The sequence below is a fragment of the Limulus polyphemus genome, unplaced genomic scaffold, assembly GCF_000517525.1.
Source record: "Limulus polyphemus unplaced genomic scaffold, Limulus_polyphemus-2.1.2 Scaffold735, whole genome shotgun sequence".
NCBI lineage: Eukaryota > Metazoa > Arthropoda > Merostomata > Xiphosura > Limulidae > Limulus > Limulus polyphemus.
In genome coordinates, this window is record NW_013666345.1 from 10346 (window position 1) to 32028 (window position 21683).

General features: G+C 34.4%; 1 protein-coding gene across 1 annotated transcript in view; it reads left to right on the forward strand.

Moving 5' to 3' along the window:
• LOC106460245 (puratrophin-1-like) overlaps window positions 1-21683 on the forward strand; it is a gene marked incomplete at its 5' end in the record, with an annotated part of 70201 nt that overhangs the window by 7259 nt on the left and 41259 nt on the right. The window contains 1 exon segment of the mRNA XM_022386917.1: window positions 5544-5682. Within this exon segment, the coding sequence (XP_022242625.1) occupies window positions 5544-5682 (139 nt within the window).

Sequence of the window (21683 nt, forward strand, 5' to 3'; positions counted from 1 at the left end):
GGGATGTGTGTTGGGGGGGGGGGGATTGGTGATATGGCTGAACCGCTTTACTATACGTTTTTTTTTTTTATTGTTGTTTAAACACAAAGCTACACTCTTTTAGAATAACAATAACCAAGAAAAATACCATTATCTTGCACAAGCACACAACCTCTTTCCCACTATATGTTAGTGACACAGTTAGTTTTTTTTTAAATATAACACATTGTTAAAAAACATAGGGGTGTTGTGGACCTCAGGTTATGGTTTGGAACCTTCGTGGTCCTTTATTGGGAATCAGAGATGAAAACAAGTTATCTGGATAAGTTATCAAACATTGAGGTAGATTTTGAAGACATTTAGGTAGTTATCTGTTTCGAGCTTTTCGGTCAACCTTTATTCAAGTAAATACAATAGTATTTGCTTATAAAGCATTCGTATGATGTCATTTTGAGGACATTTTGAACAAATTATTGAAAGGTATGAATATTGCATCGAAGTAGGTTGTGACACTTTGTGAGGTAGAAACATGGACCCTGTCTGCCGAAACAAAACGTCAGATGGAAGCATTTGAATGTGGTATTATAGGAGAAGAAAACAGATGAGAAGGTAGTGAAATGTGCAAAAACAAAAAGACAACTGATGGACATTTGTAGGTAATGAAAGGTGTGTTACTTTGGTCATATACTTACATTCTGGTGGGTAAAATGGAAGGAAGAAGAGTTAGAGGCAGGTAGAGATTCATTTGGCTTGATGAAATTAGAAAATGGATTGGAGATTAAAAACTTGCACTAGGAATGTTGAGAACAATGGAGGACAGTATAACTGGTTGATTGAGATTGCAACATCTTGGACAAGTTATTAGAAGACACCAGTTTTACATTAAAGTATATTTTGATGACATGGATAATTATCTAACATTAAGGTAGATCTTGATGATATCTTGACACTTGGACATACTATCTGACATTGAGGTAGATCTTGATGATACCTTGACACTTGGACATACTATCTGACATTGAGGTAGATCTTGATGATACCTTGACACTTGGACATACTATCTGACATTGAGGTAGATCTTGATGATATCTTGACACTTGGACATACTATCTGACATTGAGGTAGATCTTAATGACATTTTGGACAAGTTATCTAACATTGAGGCACATCTTAATAACATATTGGACAAGTTATGAAACGTTAAAGTAGCTCTTGATGGTATCTTAGACAAGTTATCTGACATCTTAAACAAGTTATAAAACATTGAGGTAGATATTGATGACATCTTGCATGAGCTATTGAAAGACTTATGTTTTGTATAAATGTATAAGTCAAGATATCATTATTTCATGGTTGTCTAAACAACTTTATCTTCCATTCATATACAGGTGTAAGTCAGTGGTTTTACTCTTGTCTTTTTTCTTGAAATTACAAATCTAATATCAACAGATTTTTTGTACTTACAGTTTCAATGATATGGTTGTCTGTGTGCTTATTACCAAAACTAAAAATATCTACTTTCACTGGCTTGTTTTTATTTCTTATATTACTCTATTATACAAGCATTTTGTAAGTGAAATATCTACTTTCACTGGCTTGTTTTTATTTCTTATATTACTCTATTATACAAGCATTTTGTAAGTGAATTTATCCTAAATTAGAATTTGCTAAAACCTTCCCCTGCTGGATTTTGCCTGTCTTATGAATAAAATGTCCTGGGAACCATCAATTAACACCCACCATCAGGTCCCCAGTCATTCTGAAAAGTTTCCACTAATTCCAGCACAGCTAATATCATACAAATGTATACATATAATTTGAGGACAACAAAAGATATGTTGGTCTAAGCCATCCATTTGCTAAACTAAACTTAAAAATATAACCCTCATATCCAGCTCTTATCATTCAAATGTTTATCAAGCTTTCCCATAAATTCCCTTAAATTAACTGCATTCTCCACATCTTAAGACAACCCATTCCAAAGGCCAACAACCCTGTTAGAGACATAAAACTGTCTTAGCTGAAGATGACTCTTTCTCTGCCAAAATTTATATTTTTATCCCATAGTCTTACTGTTCCCATAATTTAATATAATGATGCATCAGCATTATTGATTCCCTTAACAGTCTTAAACACCTTGATTAAATCCTCTCTAACTCTTAATTTTTCAAGAGAAAACAATTTCAGAGATCTTAACCTGTCCTCATATAACAACCTTTCCAGGAATCATTTTAGTAGCCCTCCTCTGAACTGTTTCCAACAATTCAATGTCCTTCCTAAGGTAAAGCAACCAAGACTGAACACAATACTCCAAATGTGGTCTTACCAATGACTTATACAATGAAATTATAGCCTTTTGGAACTTGTATCCAATATATTTATAGATACAACCTAAAATCCTATTTGCCTTGCCACTAGCAACAGCACACTGCTTGGGTGGCTCAAGAAACTGAACAACTAGAACACTAAGATCTTCTTTTTCCATAACACTGTTAATGCTATTCCCATCACAATTATACTCATTATTCAAGCTGTAATATCCCATATGAATTATCTTGTGTTTATTATAATTAAAAACCATTTGTCATTTATTTGTTCAACTTACCAAATCCTTTTGTAAAGCAGCAGCATCCTCCTCACAGCCAGCAACACCCAAAACCTCGATATCATCAATAATTGAAATAATTTATTTACCATTTGTTCATTAATATCCTTGATGTAAATTAAAAAGAGCAATGGTGCCAAAACTGAGCCCTGAGGTATCCCGTTTGTGACAGTAATCCATGTAAAACAAAACTCTGCTTTCTTCCATCCAGCAATTTTTCTTTCTTCAATAAAATCTCAAAAGATTTAGTAAGGCAGAATCTTCCCCTAGTAACACCATGCTGACTATCTAATAAAATATTAAACTTTGCAAAACATCTTTTATCAGATTTTTAAAAACTTTTCTCAGTTCTGATATAAGACTAATAGACCTATAATTACTGGACAATTTTTATCACTTCTCTTAAAAAATGGAGTACATTAGCCAACTTCCAATCCTCTGGTATCTTTTCACTGTTCAAGAACTTAGAATAATGTAGTAGCAAATGGCTCACATATCCAATCCTTAATCTCATTCAAAATCTTTGGAGAAATATTATCTGGCTCATGAGCTTCACTGTTCTTTAAACTTCCCAATTTTTTTAAGAAGCTTAGAATTAATGTTATCATCTTGTTTCCATCTAGAAATATTTCAGGATGAGGAGTAATGCTTAAAATAGAATTTAATAACTCAGCCATCTCATAATCATTAGATATAAACCTTCCTGTATCACCCCCCAAAGCCCTATCCCCATCTTAACATCTTGCTTACCCTTAATGTATTTAAAGAAATCCTTACTATTATTTTACATTTTCAGCCAACCTGTTTGTGTTTTCCTTTTAGGTATCTTAATATCTCCTTAAGTTAACTCTCATGATCTTCTATAATTCACCCATCATGGCAGTTATTTTAACCTTCTTATGTTTATAATGTATTTCCATAATCTGACCCTTTTTAACGTTTGTGAGCCAACTTGTTTTTCTTTTACTTGCAGCCATCTTTTTTTTTCTGTAAGGAACATGCCTATCTTGAACACTTAAGTACCTCCACTTAATTCAGTTGCCCAATTCACAACAGATCATTCTGAGGGGATGAGACAAGAATTTGTTTTTTTTTTCAATTTGGAACCAAAATATCATTATTCCTTATCTCCATATACAGCAAAACATCAAATCTAATTGAGGAATGATCACTTGCACCCACATATTCCCCAATCTCCACCCTATCAATCATTTCTATATTAGAAGTTAACAATAAATCTAAAATAGCATTGTTCCTAGTAGGTTCTCTTACCAATTGGTGAAGAAAGCCATTCTGAACAGTTTTCAAAAACCTGTCTCCCTCCCTTATGGTTTGACTTTAACATTTCCCAATGTATATGCATGAAATTAAAATCTCTCACACTAATGACCTTATTAATACCTACAATCTTTATCTCACTTTATAATTTCGCATTAATTTCATTTGGTGATCTGTAACAAAACGATATTTCCAGAATGACGCCATAACCTCACGTGAACTTGTTGTTTTCTCCTAAGGGCTGCCATATTGAATGGCAGCATACATGTATTCAAGGTAGTAAAAAGAAAGCTTGAAATTGTATTTCCACTGCTGCATTTTTTTGGCTGTACTAATAGACACACACACAAAGAAGAACATCTATAAGGGTTGCTGTAGTTATGAGACAAAACTAACAACCTTCACAGTATTCCCGTATCTTCATTGCACATTTTGTGAAAGGTATCATAATAAATATGTTAAGTAAAATGTGTTTAAATCTACACTTTGTCATTAAAGATTTGTAGAAGTATCATACTATTTATTAGTTATAGAAACTAATAATATTTGACAAGGGGTCGACATTACTTCTAATGGAACTAATGAGTAAAGTATGTAGTTACGGTAATATAGGTGTTATCAGATTATATCAGGGTCAGTCAGACGCCTCTGTGTCGTAGACCGAGTGACACGCAGGTAACATCACAATGAATAAATACTACTAATACTTGATACTGGCGACAACAAGTTTTATGCTCGTTAAAGCGACAACGGGGGATAAAAAACATATAAGCTACAATAAACAAAACTCAACAGTTACAAATATGCAAGCCATGATCTCTTTTACTGGCACATGTTGTCACACATCCTGTTAAGAAGAAGTTGTAATCATCCAAGTTTTTATAGCATTTCATAAGTTCATTGTTTAATCTACTGATGGATTTAATAAGATACACAAAATATCACTATATCTGGGAGCTGACAAGATACACATAAATATCACGATATCTAGGAATTGATCGTTTTGATTTTGTCACGGGAATGAATAGTCACACAGGCCATTATTAGAATTATCATGTAAAGTTATGTCAACTTGCTTTCATAAGCCGTTGTAACTTGATTTAAGATTCAGAGCAAATCACTTGGCTTTATCGCTACCATAGTTTGCGATTATGACAGGAAGAGTGTAATTTATTGGTAACTGTAAAACAAGTAATGCACTAAGTAACAATGGATAACTATTAGTAAAGTCAATATTTTTAGTAGAAGCTTGGCAATAGTACCTTTTATTCTGTTTGTGCTTATGTGTATTTTTCAGTGAAGTGTTAAAACATCCGCGTTTTCTAATCTGTTTCGGAAAATTGAAGACAATTTTAACTGTCAGATTGTTTTCAGGAGTTATACGATTTAACTTACCATAAATATTGAGGCTGAATATGGGCTCATTTACAGTATAAACAGTTCTGTTTACTTGTTTCAGAATTTCGGGCAAAGCTACTCGAGAATTATCTGAGTTAAGTGTCACTACGACACTAGTTAAGTGTACGACTTTAGTTGTTGCGAATTGGTAAATTTTCGTATTACTCACGTGAGTTTGTCGATTGGTCAATAGGTCCTGTTGATTTGGTACGTGCATTGTAAATCATCCAAGTCATCTGTTAGCACCTCAACTTCCAAATTTTTTTTTTATATATATATACAGAGATTCATTGGCGAAAGGAAGTGCTCTTCACGGGGAGTTAAAAAAGGCCACAGCTAAACTAGCCAAGTTAGCAGACAGAAGACTGAAGAAGCTGGAACAATGTCTCCAGTTGAAAACCTTCCAAGAAGAAGCTCATCAGGTTTGTTTATTGTGTTCCCCTGAAGAATATAGACTTGTGTTTTACTCGAGGTATAGTGCTAATTTAATGTTAACCCATGTAGTGTGAAATGTATGTTCTTCCATTTACGTTACTAAACTATTGTGAGATCATTGAATATACAATTACGTTGATCGCGGTATAGTACTGAAATAATATGATATATAAAGGAGGTATAACTGTAACATAGAAAGCGTGGGTGTCTGTAACTAAAATGTATAGAACATTCTTCCGAGTTACGTGGAAGCTATCTGTTTATGTTGCCACGAAGTTTTTAAAGGCTATGTGTGAACAAAGGTTGCTATTTTCCAATATGTATAACGTCTCAGTAAATATTAAAGTGAAATTATCTGTATTAAATATTTCTTTAATGCACAAACGATACTGTTCATGGTGTAAAGCAAATGATGTGTTGGACCTATATCTTGGGCTGTTCAAAACGTTTCTTTTTGGAACAAACAATCACATTTTTAAAGTGAAGTCATCAATATTCCTGCATGTCAAGAGAAAACGTTAAGAAGTTTCTATTTTGTTCGAAGTTGAATCCCAGAATGGGACGCTTCATTCCCTTCCAGTAAAGACCTTATGGCATTAATAATGTTAATAAACGTACAATCAGTATTTATTAATTTCTTGTTCAATGCAATGAATAACATAAAGCTTTGGCCCGACATGTCCAGGTGGTTAGGGCGCTCGGCTCGCAATCTGAGGGTCGCGGGTTCGAATCCCCATCCGACTAAACATGCTCGGCCATGGGGGCGTTATAATGTAACGGTCAATCCCACTATTCGTTGGTAGAAGAGTAGCCCAAGAGTTGGGGGGGGGGGTTGGTGATGACTAGCAGCCTTCTCTCTAGTCTTAAACTGCTAAATTAAGGACGGCTAACGCATATATCCCTCGTGTAGTTTTGCGCGAAATTAAAAAACAAACAAACAAAGCTTTAGAGTACAATTGAATCTTCAGGCACGTCCGCATTTTGATTAATAATACAGAAATATATGTAGTTAATCGTCTCTCGTTGTTAATATGTCAAATAGAACTTGTGTTAACAGCTTCACCCACATTCCAAGGCGACTGGACAAATAATTTCAGATATTCTTCTTTTAGCATTAAATAATTTATCGTTAGCCTGAGTACTCTGTGGTCGTCTTTGTATGTATCTAATCTATATATAATCCTTAGCCCGAGTACTCTGTGGTCGTCTTTGTATGTATCTATCTATATATAATCCTTAGCCCGAGTACTCTGTGGTCGTCTTTGTATGTATCTATCTATATATAATCCTTAGCCCGAGTACTCTGTGGTCGTCTTTGTATGTATCTATCTATATATAATCCTTAGCCCGAGTACTCTGTTGTCGTCTTTGTATGTATCTAATCTATATATAATCCTTAGCCCGAGTACTCTGTGGTCGTCTTTGTATGTATCTAATCTATATATAATCCTTAGCCCGAGTACTCTGTGGTCGTCTTTGTATGTATCTATCTATATATAAGCCAGTGTGTGTCCCGTCGCACTTAATTTCTCGAAATAGGAGGAGTTAGAGAGAATAGATATATCTGCCCATTATGATTTTAGTGACGGGGGTGAAAGGGGGTCATGAAACCTTATAAGTGTAATGAGTGTTGGTTTAATATGCCTAAAGTAAAGAAGTAGTGTGGAATTACTTAGCCTAGAGCAAAGTGCATAAAATTTATCATGAAAATAAAAATATCGATTCAATTTTGAACTTAAATCATTTCTGAATAAAGCTATTTTCTGTTATATCACCTGTTTCTGTTTTTAATATAAAAACAAACCTCTTTAATGAACGGAGACTCTAAATTAAGAAATCAACGAATATTTTTCCAGTTTTGTTATTTATACATTTCATTTTATACTTTCAGTACATAGACTAATAACAATATTAGGTTATACTTTTGTTGCTAAACAACATGACGTAAAAGCCATTGTTGGATGGTGTTACCAAAACGCACTCGGTTTTCTATATATTAGAAGTTGTTAATCTAACTGTTTAATTATTTTATGAATACGCCACGAATTCATTTCATGATTGATCATAATTTTGATTGGATCACAACGGAACTTACCGACATTTGACTATATCGACTGCACTTTTCTGCCTCTTTATTGGTCAAGTTTGATTTCGCAAAATGTATTTCTTTCAGTTAGCTATGAAACGTGAGGTTATGGTATACTTTGAGGTGGGGGGTGGAACTGTCATTTTTGACGGGCCAAACGCTAGTGTTTATAATAATCCTGTGTATGCATTATTTTCTTCTATTTTACAATTTTAGGAAATATATAATGAACCATGTACACTGGGGTCTAAGGCATCAGGATTTAGTCTTAAGGTTTTTAAATTCTTCCAAAATTGTAACTTCCACTGACATGTAACTTGAACCTAAAGCAGTTATCTCCAATCAGATGAGACCTAGGAGATAGGTTTAATGGCAGCTTGAAACAGCACCTGACCACCGCGAAGCTGTGCAAAGAAAGCCTGAAGTAATTTCGGCTCTTTTTGATGATCAAAAAGAGTAAATAGACGATTTTTTAACCGTAAAAAAAACCTATATCTTTTTTAGTTAATAGTAATTAACCCCTCTTTTGCCCGCCCCATAGTAACTCTTTATCCCCCCCCCCCCACCACACACACACACATTTACACGCAAATAAAAAATCCTAGAAGTTTTAAGAACTTATGCATGAAAGCAAAACGAATATGTTATAATATGTCAGCCACGCTAAATACTAGGGCTCATCAGGCCGGATAGGATACGATAGACATAGTCTATGCTATATTTATGTTATCGACTTTCATGAACAACAACCATTATGGTATGAAGTAGATCGAGTAAGTAAACTATAATTATTATCAATTTTATTTAACTCACTTACAAGTTAAATATTAGGGTAAGTTTTAGGAACACAATATTATTTATATATTCACCACTGCTTGTAGATCGAGAAAAGTACTTGTATAAATAAATAATTTTGTTCAGAATTCATTACTTATAAGAGCATTTTATACATTTTCTTTGTTTTATAATACCTGTTCATCCTCGTTAAACACCTGCATAACAGATTTTGGTTTTGTAACTGGATGATTAGGACTATCATTTGTTCTTGATGCTGGATATAGTGGAATCATTTTTTTTTTTTATCCTCAGTAAATCATACCACTTGCTAAAATAAGTTAACTTCAAGAAACAAAGACTTAGACTTAAAAAAAAACGGATGATGCTCGTGGTAACTACCTTCTTGGCGGTTTGTCTTTGTTCACTCATCTGTGTCAACAATGAAGGCTATTAAGCCTCATTTGATGCGCTTCGTTCTGAGAACGTGATGTTATCCTGAACCCCCGTTCTTCTCTATCTGTAACGAACACCTGGGAGTTTCGCCTCCAAGTAATATAGGCTAACGCTTGTTAAACGCAGTCGCGTTGGGAACGCTCTGCCTGCGCAGATGAACATAAAAGACGTTCTGATTAGTATCTTTAAGGGGTTATTGTCACTCTTTAGTAGCTGATATGAAATTTAGAGTTACTTGCAAGTGATCATTTATTTATATGAATATTTGAGGATGAGTATAATTTTAGTGAAGCCAACTCGCGCACCACGTATGCTGAACGAATCTAATTGGGTTGCTTGTAGGACCATAAATATTCATAAGGTGATGTTGTTGTTGCTTGTTATTAAGCACAAAGCTACACAAAGGCTCACCACGGGTATCGAAACCCGGTTTCTAGTGTTGTAAGTCCGAAGACATACCGCCGTGCCACTGGGTGCCATAGGGTGATAGATTTTAGGATAATACGATAACCACAATAGTGACGTTCGATTACGTACCATTTTTCACACTAACAAAATTCATTCCAATCATCATATTTGTATGATTTGAATGAGGCGTTTCTCGTGTTTATATATGGCATTTACTTGGATATAATATTAATTCAGCTCCGAATAGGGCGTTTCTCTCGTGTAATGACGTATGACATTTACTAGGATGTATGTATATTCGACATTAAACAAGGAGATTTGTGTCATGGCGTATCTATAGATATGGTATTTATTATTTACTCGGATGTAAAGTTACTCAACTTTGAATTTGTCGTTTAGTAATTACAGCATTTGTTTTTACCTCTTAGATATGTTAGGAGATTTGTGACCAACTATTTAGATTAAGAAACAGTGACAGAAGCGGAATGATATGTTTTTTACGTAACTTTGTGTGAACCACAACCTAATATCAAATGTTCAATGTCAAGATTCAGCTGTAAACACGTTTTCTCATAACTCATAAGTTATTGCACTCCCGGTGTGATTCGTGTATTGCACCATATTAAGCAATTTTATATTTTTGCGTGTTACAACATTTGATGTAAAAAATTGTTCAAAACATCACTTATTTTCGGTTTAAAATGCATATTACCCCCCAGGAACACGTAGTGAAATTAACTGCAGTAGTGTTGGATTTTTCTTTGTGAGCTTTGTTATTATGGACCCTGTAACCAAGAACTTTGTGGATCCACAGACAGCTTGGTGTAGAAATAGTTTAAAAAAACTGATGACTTCTCTTCCTATTTACTTTTACCTCCTCTTCCTATTGCTCACAATCACTTGACAATAAGTGATTCAAACAAGGTGTAGCTGCAGCGTTCTTTAGCGTTGAAGTTGTGTGGAAAGAATTGAATGGAAGTTATATATCCACGTATGGTAAAAATGATCAACATGATAATGAGAACTGTATGAAATTAACTACAGAGAGCTACAAAAGTCGTAAATTTGTATCAGTCTCTTCCTAATCACACAGGATTGTGAGAAAATTTGACAGTCGTACTGACTTACGACATTATAGTATTTTGTAATAATAAATATATATATATATATTCCTCTTCTATAGTGGGTCTATGCAGTAGTTTGATTCTTCGCTTGGTTCACGTAAGAACCTCGAGTTTTGTTGTTGTTGTTTGTTTGTTTGTTTGTTTGTTTGTTTTTACATGTAGCTATAGCTAGGTTCAACCTAGAAGCGTGTGTTCTTAAAGTTGGTTCGACTAATGCCAAGCATTATATGTAAAAGTCTCGTAACACATCGTGTGAGAAACGTTTAGTTTGGTTATCTGTATTAGCCTTATACCTAAAGGAAAAGAGGTATGCACAAGGCGACACCTAGTCTAAGCTATATCGGAAGACAAAAATGTATCGTGGGAAACGTTTCTTAACAAAAGGTACCAGCCACAACTTGACCAGGAGTGAAAAGGTGTGTGATCTTTACCCTTTGCTATTCTGTGTGAGAGCGGCAAAGGCTGAAGTACCACTTACAGTCCCCTGCTGTATGTAGTTGAACTTCTTCCCGTGCATTAGGTGACAAAGCGATGAGATAGATATCGGATAAAGCCAGGACACTTCCCTAGCTTCACGTTTCTCGGGTGGGAGGAGTTCGAGGGCGTCGGTTGAGTGTGTTGACCTCACATGTAGTTCATTGAAAATGATAACTTGTCTCTAGAAACTGTGTTTATCCCCCCGCTCGTAACGACTTGTTGGAATAACTTATGTTATAATATTATTTTGAACTGATAGAACATTACAAAAATGAGCAAGAAACACGTGGAAACTGAATACCATTTATCATGTTAAAAGTACAAAGTTTTGTAATTATGAAAGCGAGAAGTGGATCTTTATTTTTACATTGCGTAAATGGTTTTCTAATATCCAATTAAGAACATACCAATAAGTACATTTACTTAATAAATTGAACCTTTCATGGTGTTTTGTGTTAAAAAATCACGAAGTTTTGTCCTACAAGTGTGTCCCATTTAGTGATTTACTTATTACTATTACAAAGACATTTTTCAGGAAGTCACCTGTATCAACAGGCTAATTGTTGGGTGTCTATGTATATACAGTAGTAGCGATGTCAATAGTACTTTTATTCTTCATTCCGCCGCTGTTTACTTACCAGATATATTTAAATATAAATGATAATTTAAAAATCCATATAAATATATACTTAGATATCTTACAAGGAAAACAAATCTATGGGAAGTTAATAGTATATATATATATATATATACACACACACATAAACACACTATCTTGACTTTCGGAATTTCTAGTGCATATTAGAAAGATTTAGACATTTTGGTAATAAATGTAGAGAAAAAACTACCTTTACTCTCTAGGTAATAATAATAAACTATTTCAGCCAACGTTTCACCCTTGCAGCTTCATCAGGGCTGGTAGTACATGAACAGTTGGCTGAAATAATGTTTTTATTATCTGGAGAATTTGATGGCGAGGAACACACGTTTTAGAAAATAAAAGTTTGGAGAACAAAGGTCGTTCTTTTTATCTAACTTTGTTGCCAAAATACACCACTAGTTTTTGTCTCTCTGTGTGTGTGTATATATATATAAACAAGTGACGTCAAATTGATTCTTTCAGATGTTAATAGATTTCTAGTTTCTTTTTTTTTTTAGTTTTTAACACTGCGAGGCAGCCCAGCATCTTTTAGTACTGAGCCTAGGATGGTCAAGAAGGGGATCGTATTTTGGAAACTGTTGATTTAGGATCATTTCAATAAATCTCGATTAATGAAGCTCGGCATAACTTCTAAAACAAAAACTAATTATTAATGAAAATATGACATCATGAAATATATATTGATTTTACTATGATGTTACCATCCTTCTTATATGTACTCTTCATTGCAGAAATGGTAATTTTTAATTTGAGAATCGCTAGGGAAATCATTTTGCAATGCATCGTGTATGTGCTTCAACTTCAACACTGCATCTTTGGGTTTTACTGTGTCGTTAGTTTCACAAAATATTGAAACTAATGATTCCTTATATATGATTCCAATCCCTCTTTTAGGTAATCAATTGATGAATATCCGATTCAGTTGGTATGTCAAATCGATTAGGAACTTGACCCACGGTTTAGCTTAATCGCTATACTTATACCATCACATTCACAACAACATCTAGAACATTTCAAGCATGTTGGTTATCATGGTTTTAGATCAGGTCACGGGTCTGGACCAGCGACCTAGACATTGCAAATAGTGCCAAACCTCGTCTATTTTTTCTTTTTTTTTATCAAAAGAAACCAAACCTTTACGAAATGTTTGTTTGTTTGTAATTAAGCACAAAGCTACACAATGGGCTATCTGTGCTCTGCCCACCACGGGTATCGAAACCCGGATTCTAGCGTTGTAAGTCCGCAGACATACCGCTGTGCCACTGGCTGGCTCGCATGGCAAGTGTTAAACAACGCAAAAGTTGTTCACCTCTATGATTGTTTTAAATATTGCCTTTACAGCTGTTCAAAATATGCACCGTTGATATTACAATACAATGTCACAACAGGACCACACGTTCTTATAAAGTTGTTGGCATCTCAACCAATGATTGTAAGGAAATTTAAAAAGGCAGTTAGAGAAAAACAAAAAATTCATAGAAAAATTGTAGTTTGGACTGACCTTCATGTCGGCGTGTGAGTTTTGCAACATCCCTACTAAAACAAAGTTTACATATTTCGATGGTTTTAAGTTGAAAACACGATTAAAACGTGTGAGTTTTGCAACATCCCTACTAAAACAAAGTTTACATATTTCGATGGTTTTAAGTTGAAAGCACGATTAAAACGTCGTATGTACATTAACTTAGTGTAGTATTACCATTTGGAAAATTTTCTACAAAAATTTTAGAAAATAGTATCATCTGACTAGAGATATACCATAAGGGCGTTTCGGAGCACAGACGAACTTGGTAATATGTTCTATATAGAAAACTATTGACTAAAGACTAAAGAAAAACTAAAACTTTAGACTAAAGAAACGTAAGCTGAGTTTTATATGAAGTAAATTGGGATTTTTGTAAAGTTTTCACAGGAAATAGTTTTCCTTTTAAAAATGTAAAGAGACTAAGAAAACATTTGTATTCCTGTTTGAAGATATAACATATTTCACCCACTTTTTATTTTATCTTGGAAACCACGGTTCGAACTACTGGTTTTTAATTATTATTCTTGTCATTATTAAGTCTTTTAAACGACACAGTTCGAATTTGAAGAACTAAAGGAATTCCCATGAATTACGGGAACCAACCAAGTGTGGTCGTAGTTTCTGCTCTAATAATTAGAAGAAGAAAAATTATAAAATGTGTTATTGCACCGTTACAATTTAGAAACACCGTTTGTATTACAAGTGTATTGTAGCTAATTTTCGATTAAAGTTTGGTAATTCCAGAGTTCGTATCATACCAACATGAGTAGATTACACAATAAAATATACAATGTGTGTGTGTTTAATTTAATTGGCAAGCCAGTGATGGAGAATCCAGTCAATTTCATGGTACAGAGTGGCCACTTAGCAAAAATACTAGGAGCGATATTTCATACGCCTCATTGAAATGCTCGAACTTAAAAAAGCAGAGCGAAAGTTCACACACACATTAGGTCGTAACGATTAGTGACGATTGAACACCTTTGAATTAGTAATTAAGGTTTGGTAACCAAATTTGGCAAATATGACATTATTTATGTATTAAAAGATTAAGAGTAAAGTTCGCAGATTATTAATTATTGTTGTGTGTTTTTTTCTGTTGTTGTTGATCAGCAGATAATTAGAATGATAGAAGATAATTAGTTGATTTTAAATCTGTTGATAATATAACTACTAAATCCATTTAGTGAAAAAAACAATTGTAACAAAATAATAATCCTACTTGTTGTATTTTAGTAAGGTATTTTTCAGGAAGTAAAAACACCTGTTCACTTCGGCAGAGTATATAGTGTGTTTATATTAAAATATCGTTTACAAAAACTATACATGAACTCTTCTTGTCAGTCCCGCATTTTGCATCCGTTTTATCAAGTGAAACGTCTTTTGATGATGAAACCATCTGATAATTGTGTATATCATAAAAGTGGGCAGGGTGTTGGATAAAATGGGTGCAAAGTAGAGTTGATCAAGGAAAAGATAACTATCCATTCTTCTTTTTTTATCCTTTACTATTTTACCATAGCCTCTTTATTATTACTTCCTAGTTGTGTTTAAAAAAGCGTCCGAGATGGAACTAGCATGCATCAGCGTTTGTTTGGTTCATTTATCCATGACTCTACTTGTTACTTAGGTGTTTAACTTCGTTGGCTTTTTTCATCTTTCAGGTTAATATTATCAGTATCATCACGAATTAACCTCGAAAATGTCATACTCATCTTTTAATTGAACCTATACTAAACCTAGCATTTCTCGGACACTTATTGTGTAACACATATGATTTTTGGTCGCTTATTATTAGACCGTTGACCACAAAACGTGGTATTCACCCTTTAATTGAACCTATACTAAACCTAGCAGGAGATATCTCAAACATTTATGGTACGAATTAGTTGATATTTGGTCTATCATTATCAGACCGTTTGACCGCAGAATGTGGTATTCATCTTTTAATTGAACCTATACTAAACCTAGCAGACGATTTCTCGGACACTTATTGTATAACACATAATTTTTGGTCGCTCATTATTAAACCATCTGACCACAAAAGGTGATATTCGTCTTTTTATTGAATGAAAACTAAACTTATCGGGGGGATATCTCGGACACTTATGGTAGGACACATTTGCTTTGTGGTTTCTCATTATTAGACCATCTGACCACAAAAGGTGATATTCGTCTTTTTATTGAATGAATACTTAACTTATCGGGGGGATATCTCGGACACTTATGGTAGGACACATTTGATTTGTGGTCTCTCATTATTAGACCATCTGACCACAAAAGGTGATATTCATCTTTTTATTGAATGAATACTAAACTTATCGGGGGGATATCTCGGACACTTATGGTAGGACACATTTGATTTGTGGTCTCTCATTATTAGACCATCTGACCACAAATCGTATAGGGGGTTACGTCTATTCACAAACTCAATTTATAATTTTTTAAAAGTAAGTTAAGAAAGTTATAAAAGTTTTTTAAGTATCAGTGCAGCAACTACCGTTACCTTGGCAACCGTAAAATGATCATTGTTGTATTTGTATTAAGTTACAGGTTTTGAAACGATACAAATCTGACTTCCAGGAACACAAATATAGAGTAAATATATTAACAACTAAAACTCGTTACCTCCGAAACGAGAGCTACTATTAGATTCAGTTTTTTATTGTATCTAGTGATGATTAAATATTAATGATATTCGAAAATTTCCTAGAAATAGTAGGAAAAAACATACCGAAAATTATAAATAAAGAAGTAATCTGGTTTTTCCCCAAAACTAAGAATTTGAATTTTCTGTGTGAAATGAAATAACATAACTGATTACATAGAAGTGGCTGTAAAAGGAGCTCCTTGTGAAGAAGAAAACACTTAGAAAAAAACTCGAGTTTTTATCGTTTTATTTTTGTAATGTACTAAAATAGTTTATATCTTATGAATAATTATCACTATCTATTATATTAATTTATGTATCTTAATATGGAGAAGAAGGCAGTCATTGGCATAAGCTTACTGTCTATTTATTATCAATCGGATGTAATTAAGAACACGTCCAGATGTAGATTATCTATTTCAGACAACACAATGAATATTTAAAAACGTTTTCTTTGTGTCACCATATTTATATCTTTCAAAATGAATTATTTTGAAACCCTTGTTGACTTCCATGTTCAATACATTACTCCATTTCGATGTGAATAGTGTCATTTCTTTACTGAATTACCAATACATTACTCCATTTCGATGTGAATAGTGTCATTTCTTTACTGAATTACCAATTATGAAATTTGATAAGTATCGACGCTTTTCTTTTGTTTTTATGCTTCTACGTATTATGTAGTGGTATCTTCTGGACAATTTACTGAAGTGCACTAGTAATTGATGTGTTATGTATGTTTTACATGTTCTTTTTTGATTTTAAAATGTCTACTTTGGACTTCAGACTGAGAGCAAGACGATTAAAGAATGATAACAACATTAGATACCGTGTTTCATAATTGTTCAAACCAAGCAGTATTGTTAAAGCAGATAAATCATAACTTAAGAAATCTGATAAGTATTCGCAGGTCTTCGGGTTCCTGAACTTGTGACCTGTTAGATCGTTCTTAGGGGTTGTAATGATCTATATACCTACGTTGACTATCACCTTCAGAAATAGTGCATTGGTATTATAGAAAGAAAAACACAATGCTTCTTAAATCTGCTGGGCCTCTGTTGATTTCGATTTTGCATGTCCAAGCAGAACCGCTAATTTTTCTAAAAAAGAGCGTTCAACTATGAACAGTAAAGAACCATAAAAGGGAAACTGATGCCTAAAATGAAACAAACAGTCAGATGGCCAAGACACACCCAACGCGTCTAAAGGGTTACCGCTGTTTGATTTTTAAAATTACAAGTTCCTATGTGTAATATTTTTAAAAGTGCGTTTGGGTTGTGGATTTTGTATGTGAATTATTTTGTAATCATGTTTGTATGTTACAAATGTTTGGGCTGCATGCAGTTCTATAGCATGACATTCATGTGTGAACTTACAAGGATTGCTTGTACAGTAGTGTAGAATAACATTGAATCACATAGGTCAAACGAGATTTAGATCGGTTCTTACATAATATTGCATGGAATTGTTTATGTGTTTTTCCTCTTGGCTACAGCAGAACAGTGTTGTAAACAAACAACGAGGTGGAAACATAATTTTTATTTTGAGGTATAACCAGCATTGATAATACTGACACTCAAATACAAATTTATCAAACATTTATTGACTCGATTGGAACAGACAAGAGATTAATCAAATTTAAAGCGTTGTGGCGGTTTTTATTGGCTCGATTGAAACGGATAAAACCACGGTCCATTGTAAGGCGATATGTCTGTTTAGAGGGCAGTTTTATTTACTCGACTGAAATAGACAGAGCCACAATCCATTTAAAGGCATGTGTCTGTTGAAAGGACAGTATTCGAAGGCCTATGAATTACTTTTCCTGCTCCATTATTTAATATTTATGACAACTTCAGCTGTTTGATAGTTGGTAAAATGTACTAAATTTATTGCAACAGAGAAAGTTTTGTTGTAGCAACGCCAGAACTCTCTCATAGGGAAAAATAAGTTTGGATTAAAAAGAAAAATATCTAGTTTAAGTCTTAATGTTAGCTTGATAAGAACACAGCACGCTTCATTAACAAAACAACAGTTATTCTAGCTCATCCAACGCTTTGCCTTTGGCGGGAATTGGTAATGAATGCTTATACTAATTAATCACTCCCGTACAGCTCAAGCTCAGAGTGCGTCCCAATTTTGGAAGGGTTTGGTTGTTTAACCCCTAGCTATACATCTTTTATAGACGTGGAAGGTAGCTAGCTCATCAGGGCTGCGAAAGGAAGATAATATATGCCTCTTCACCAAAGAACTGTACTCTATACCTTATAGGTGCATAAGAAGCATCTCTTCCTCAACGGGCTTCGAAACGGATGCTCTCAGGTCGTCTCCAGAATTATTCAGTCTTTGGTAATAAGCCCTTCTTGTGGAATATGTTAATGAGCTTGTATTAATCTCTACCCTAGCAACTGTATAAATATGTATAAAGTGAAATTGATATTTTCAACTCTGCTGTGATTGGGTGATGAAACGGTCCTGGATCTTCCAAGCCCTCTTAGGCACTAGCCTGGATCGAGAAAGACCAGAAGTTTTAGTGATTCGTTTGTCGTTAAGTGCTCTTCTTTTAAACCATGTGTCGACTTAATTTTGCGCCAACTAGAGACCCTAGAGGTGCTAACTTTACCCAGTGTAGAATTCTCAGACAGGGGCATGGGCCTCCGGGAAAAGTAAGTTGTTGTTAGTTACTTAGAATGAAACAAACAAACAAAATCCAGTTTTTGCGCATTTTAGTAAATTGTTAAAAAACACTTAACCATAGATTTAGTGCGATATTTAATGTTTTATTTACCCAAAATAAGTGTCTCCGAAAAACTATTTGAACAAATTAAACTAATATATATAAACTAATATATAATATATATGCTTTGTTTCTAAACTCTTACTACGAGTAAATCCTAAGTGCATCACAGAAAGTAAAAGTTTTAACTTCGCTGTAATTCAGTAAGTTAAATAACTTATGGCTCAAAGACTCGGTAGTTAACGATACGAGCTCATCATTGAACGTTAATGTGCATTAACGCTTGGCGTGGGCTAGTGGTTAGGGCTTTCAATTTGAAATCTACAGGGATCGAAACACGTCACTGAACATGTTTCCCCTTTCAGCTGGGGTGGGGGTTATAATGTGAACGGTCAAATTCCAGTATTCGGTGAAATAAGAGTAATCGAAGAGTTGGTGGTAAGTGCTGTTGACTAGTTGCTTTCCTTCTAGTCTTTCAGTTCAAAATTAGGAAAGGCTATGCGAAGATAGCCCTGTGTGTAGCGTTGCGCAAAAAGTTTGAAATACGCAAAATTACAAAGGTGGAGTTGGTTTCAGCGTAATGTGATGAATTTGGTGGAATGGTAAGGCAGACTTGCTTGAATATTTTATTTATCTTGTCATAGCTCAGTCCATTGTAATATTTGGTTTAGTCAGACTTGCTTGAATATCTTCTTTTATCCTGTCATAGCTCAGTCCATTGTAATATTTGGTTTAGTCAGACTTGCTTGAATATCATCTTTTATCCTGTCATAGCTCAGTCCATTGTAATATTTGGTTTAGGCAGACTTGCTTGAATATCTTCTTTTATCCTGTCATAGCTCAGTCCATTGTAATATTTGATTTATAATATTTTTCTATTTAATAATTTAAAATCGTACTAAATATGCAGACTACTAGAGCACGCAAGTTGTTAGATTTTTATTGTATAAAACTTGTGCATATGATGTATAAACTGTCATAAAGAGCACATTTTGTTCACACTTTTCAGGTGTAGTAGGTTTTCAACTTCTTCTATCCATTCCTGTAAAATGACAAGTCAATGACATACGTGATAGCCATTATTTATCAACCTAATAAACCTGTCAAGTATGGCATTCGAAGAGTGCAAAGTCCACTCTAAATTTGACATAGCTAAGTAGTAGGATCTCAGGTTTGTTATTTGATGTAGAGGAATTAATTTAAATGTTTCTAAATACTAACAATTAATGAAAATTGTAAATTAATACGAAAAAATAAAATTATCCATAAGTTCACAAACCGTACCAAAGAAACTGAATACAGCTGCTTTTTTGAAAAATATTTCCAAACTATATTAGAAGAAACCGGACAGTTTTGTTTAGGGAAGCTGGACGTAGTCTATTGGTTAGCGTGCTCGAACTGTGAATCCGAAAGTTAATGCTTCACGACCCGTTGCCGCAATAACGTGCTCCGCACTGTGATACCGTTGATGCACTACAAGAGTGGTGGTCAAACTCTACTATTCGGTTAGGCTGCCCTAGAGTTGGCGATGGCTGCTGATGATTAACTTCTTTCTCTCTAGATTATTAGTTCAAAAGTAGGCATGGCAATGTGCCGATAGCCCTTGTGTAGCTTTTCGTAATATAGCCGTCCATAGTTTTCAACTGGTAGACCAGGAGGAGTCAGCTAATCAACAGTACTTTTGAATGGATCAATGAGATATTACTGTCACTCTTATATCACATCTAAAGTGCGAAACGCGTTTTGTGGAGCAACGGGACGCGAACCACGAATTATCTAATTCACAATCTCTGACCCTTTCCTTAAATTCACAAATTATATGTAATCAGTAGATATTAAACTTTATTGTTTGTTAAATTAGATTAATCATGTACTTTTCAACTATAGGCTTGATTTTAAATATCCAATTCAGCAAGTCAAGTGACAACCACACCCCATATAAAGTCGCGGTGGAACGGAATGTATGAGACTACATTTTGACATTGTTTAGCGTTATGTAAGTAGTGTGATGCCACAGAAAGTTAATCACTTTTGGGAAGGGTATGTAACAGTCCTTTGCCAAATATTCATACACTCAGGTCATAAAGATATCTTAAGGTAGGGGATTTAGAATTCCAAGATACATATATCCCTTGTACTTAATGGCATTAGAAAACAAAGGAATATGGATCAATTTTCCAGAAAGAGACTTGCAATAAGTCGTATTCTAGCCATGGTAAGTAAGTACAGCGTCTTGTAATAAATGAGAATCCGCGAACACAAAGCTCAGTAACAAAAGCCGTCCAAGTACCCCAGGCAACAGTACGCAAGATATTTAAGAAGGTACTCCAGTCTGATAAGAAAGCGAATAGGATACGAACTCAACAATGCTATTCCATACCTAGACATACCGTTTACGACGACTATGGGTTTCTGTGCGATCTGACTGTTGAAACAAGCGCTGTGAAACCGCCGTCCTCGTACTCTACATGGATTATGGAAATCCTGCAGGGAGGAGGAGTATGCTTTGGACATGGCAGTCTTACGCCGGAGCCTTTTTCAATGGAAACTACACTACAGGGCAATTGTTAAGATGCACATCTGTCAGTTAGAGCATGACCGGACATGGCGAAAATGGACTGTAACGACGTGATGAGGCTCCAAAGTCGTTTTAAGTTTAATATAACGTATTCAACCCTCCGTATATATATAATATAAAGTACTCAACCCTCTGTATATACAAAATTAGTAGGAATTGGTCGTTGTTACCTTAAGCAGAAAAACTGTTTGAAACGTTTGTCTACTAAATAGAAACTATTCTTAGTCGATTATATGATTGTGATTAGCCAGTGAAACGTTTGTCTACTAAATAGAAACTATTCTTAGTCGATTATATGATTGTGATTAGCCAGTGAAACGTTTGTCTACTAAATAGAACTATTCTTAGTCGATTATATGATTGTGATTAGCCAGTGAAACGTTTGTCTACTAAATAGAAACTATTCTTAGTCGATTATATGATTGTGATTAGCCAGTGAAACGTTTGTCTAACTAAATAGTAAACTATACTATAGTCGTATTATATGTAGTTGTAGTAGTTACGACTACGTT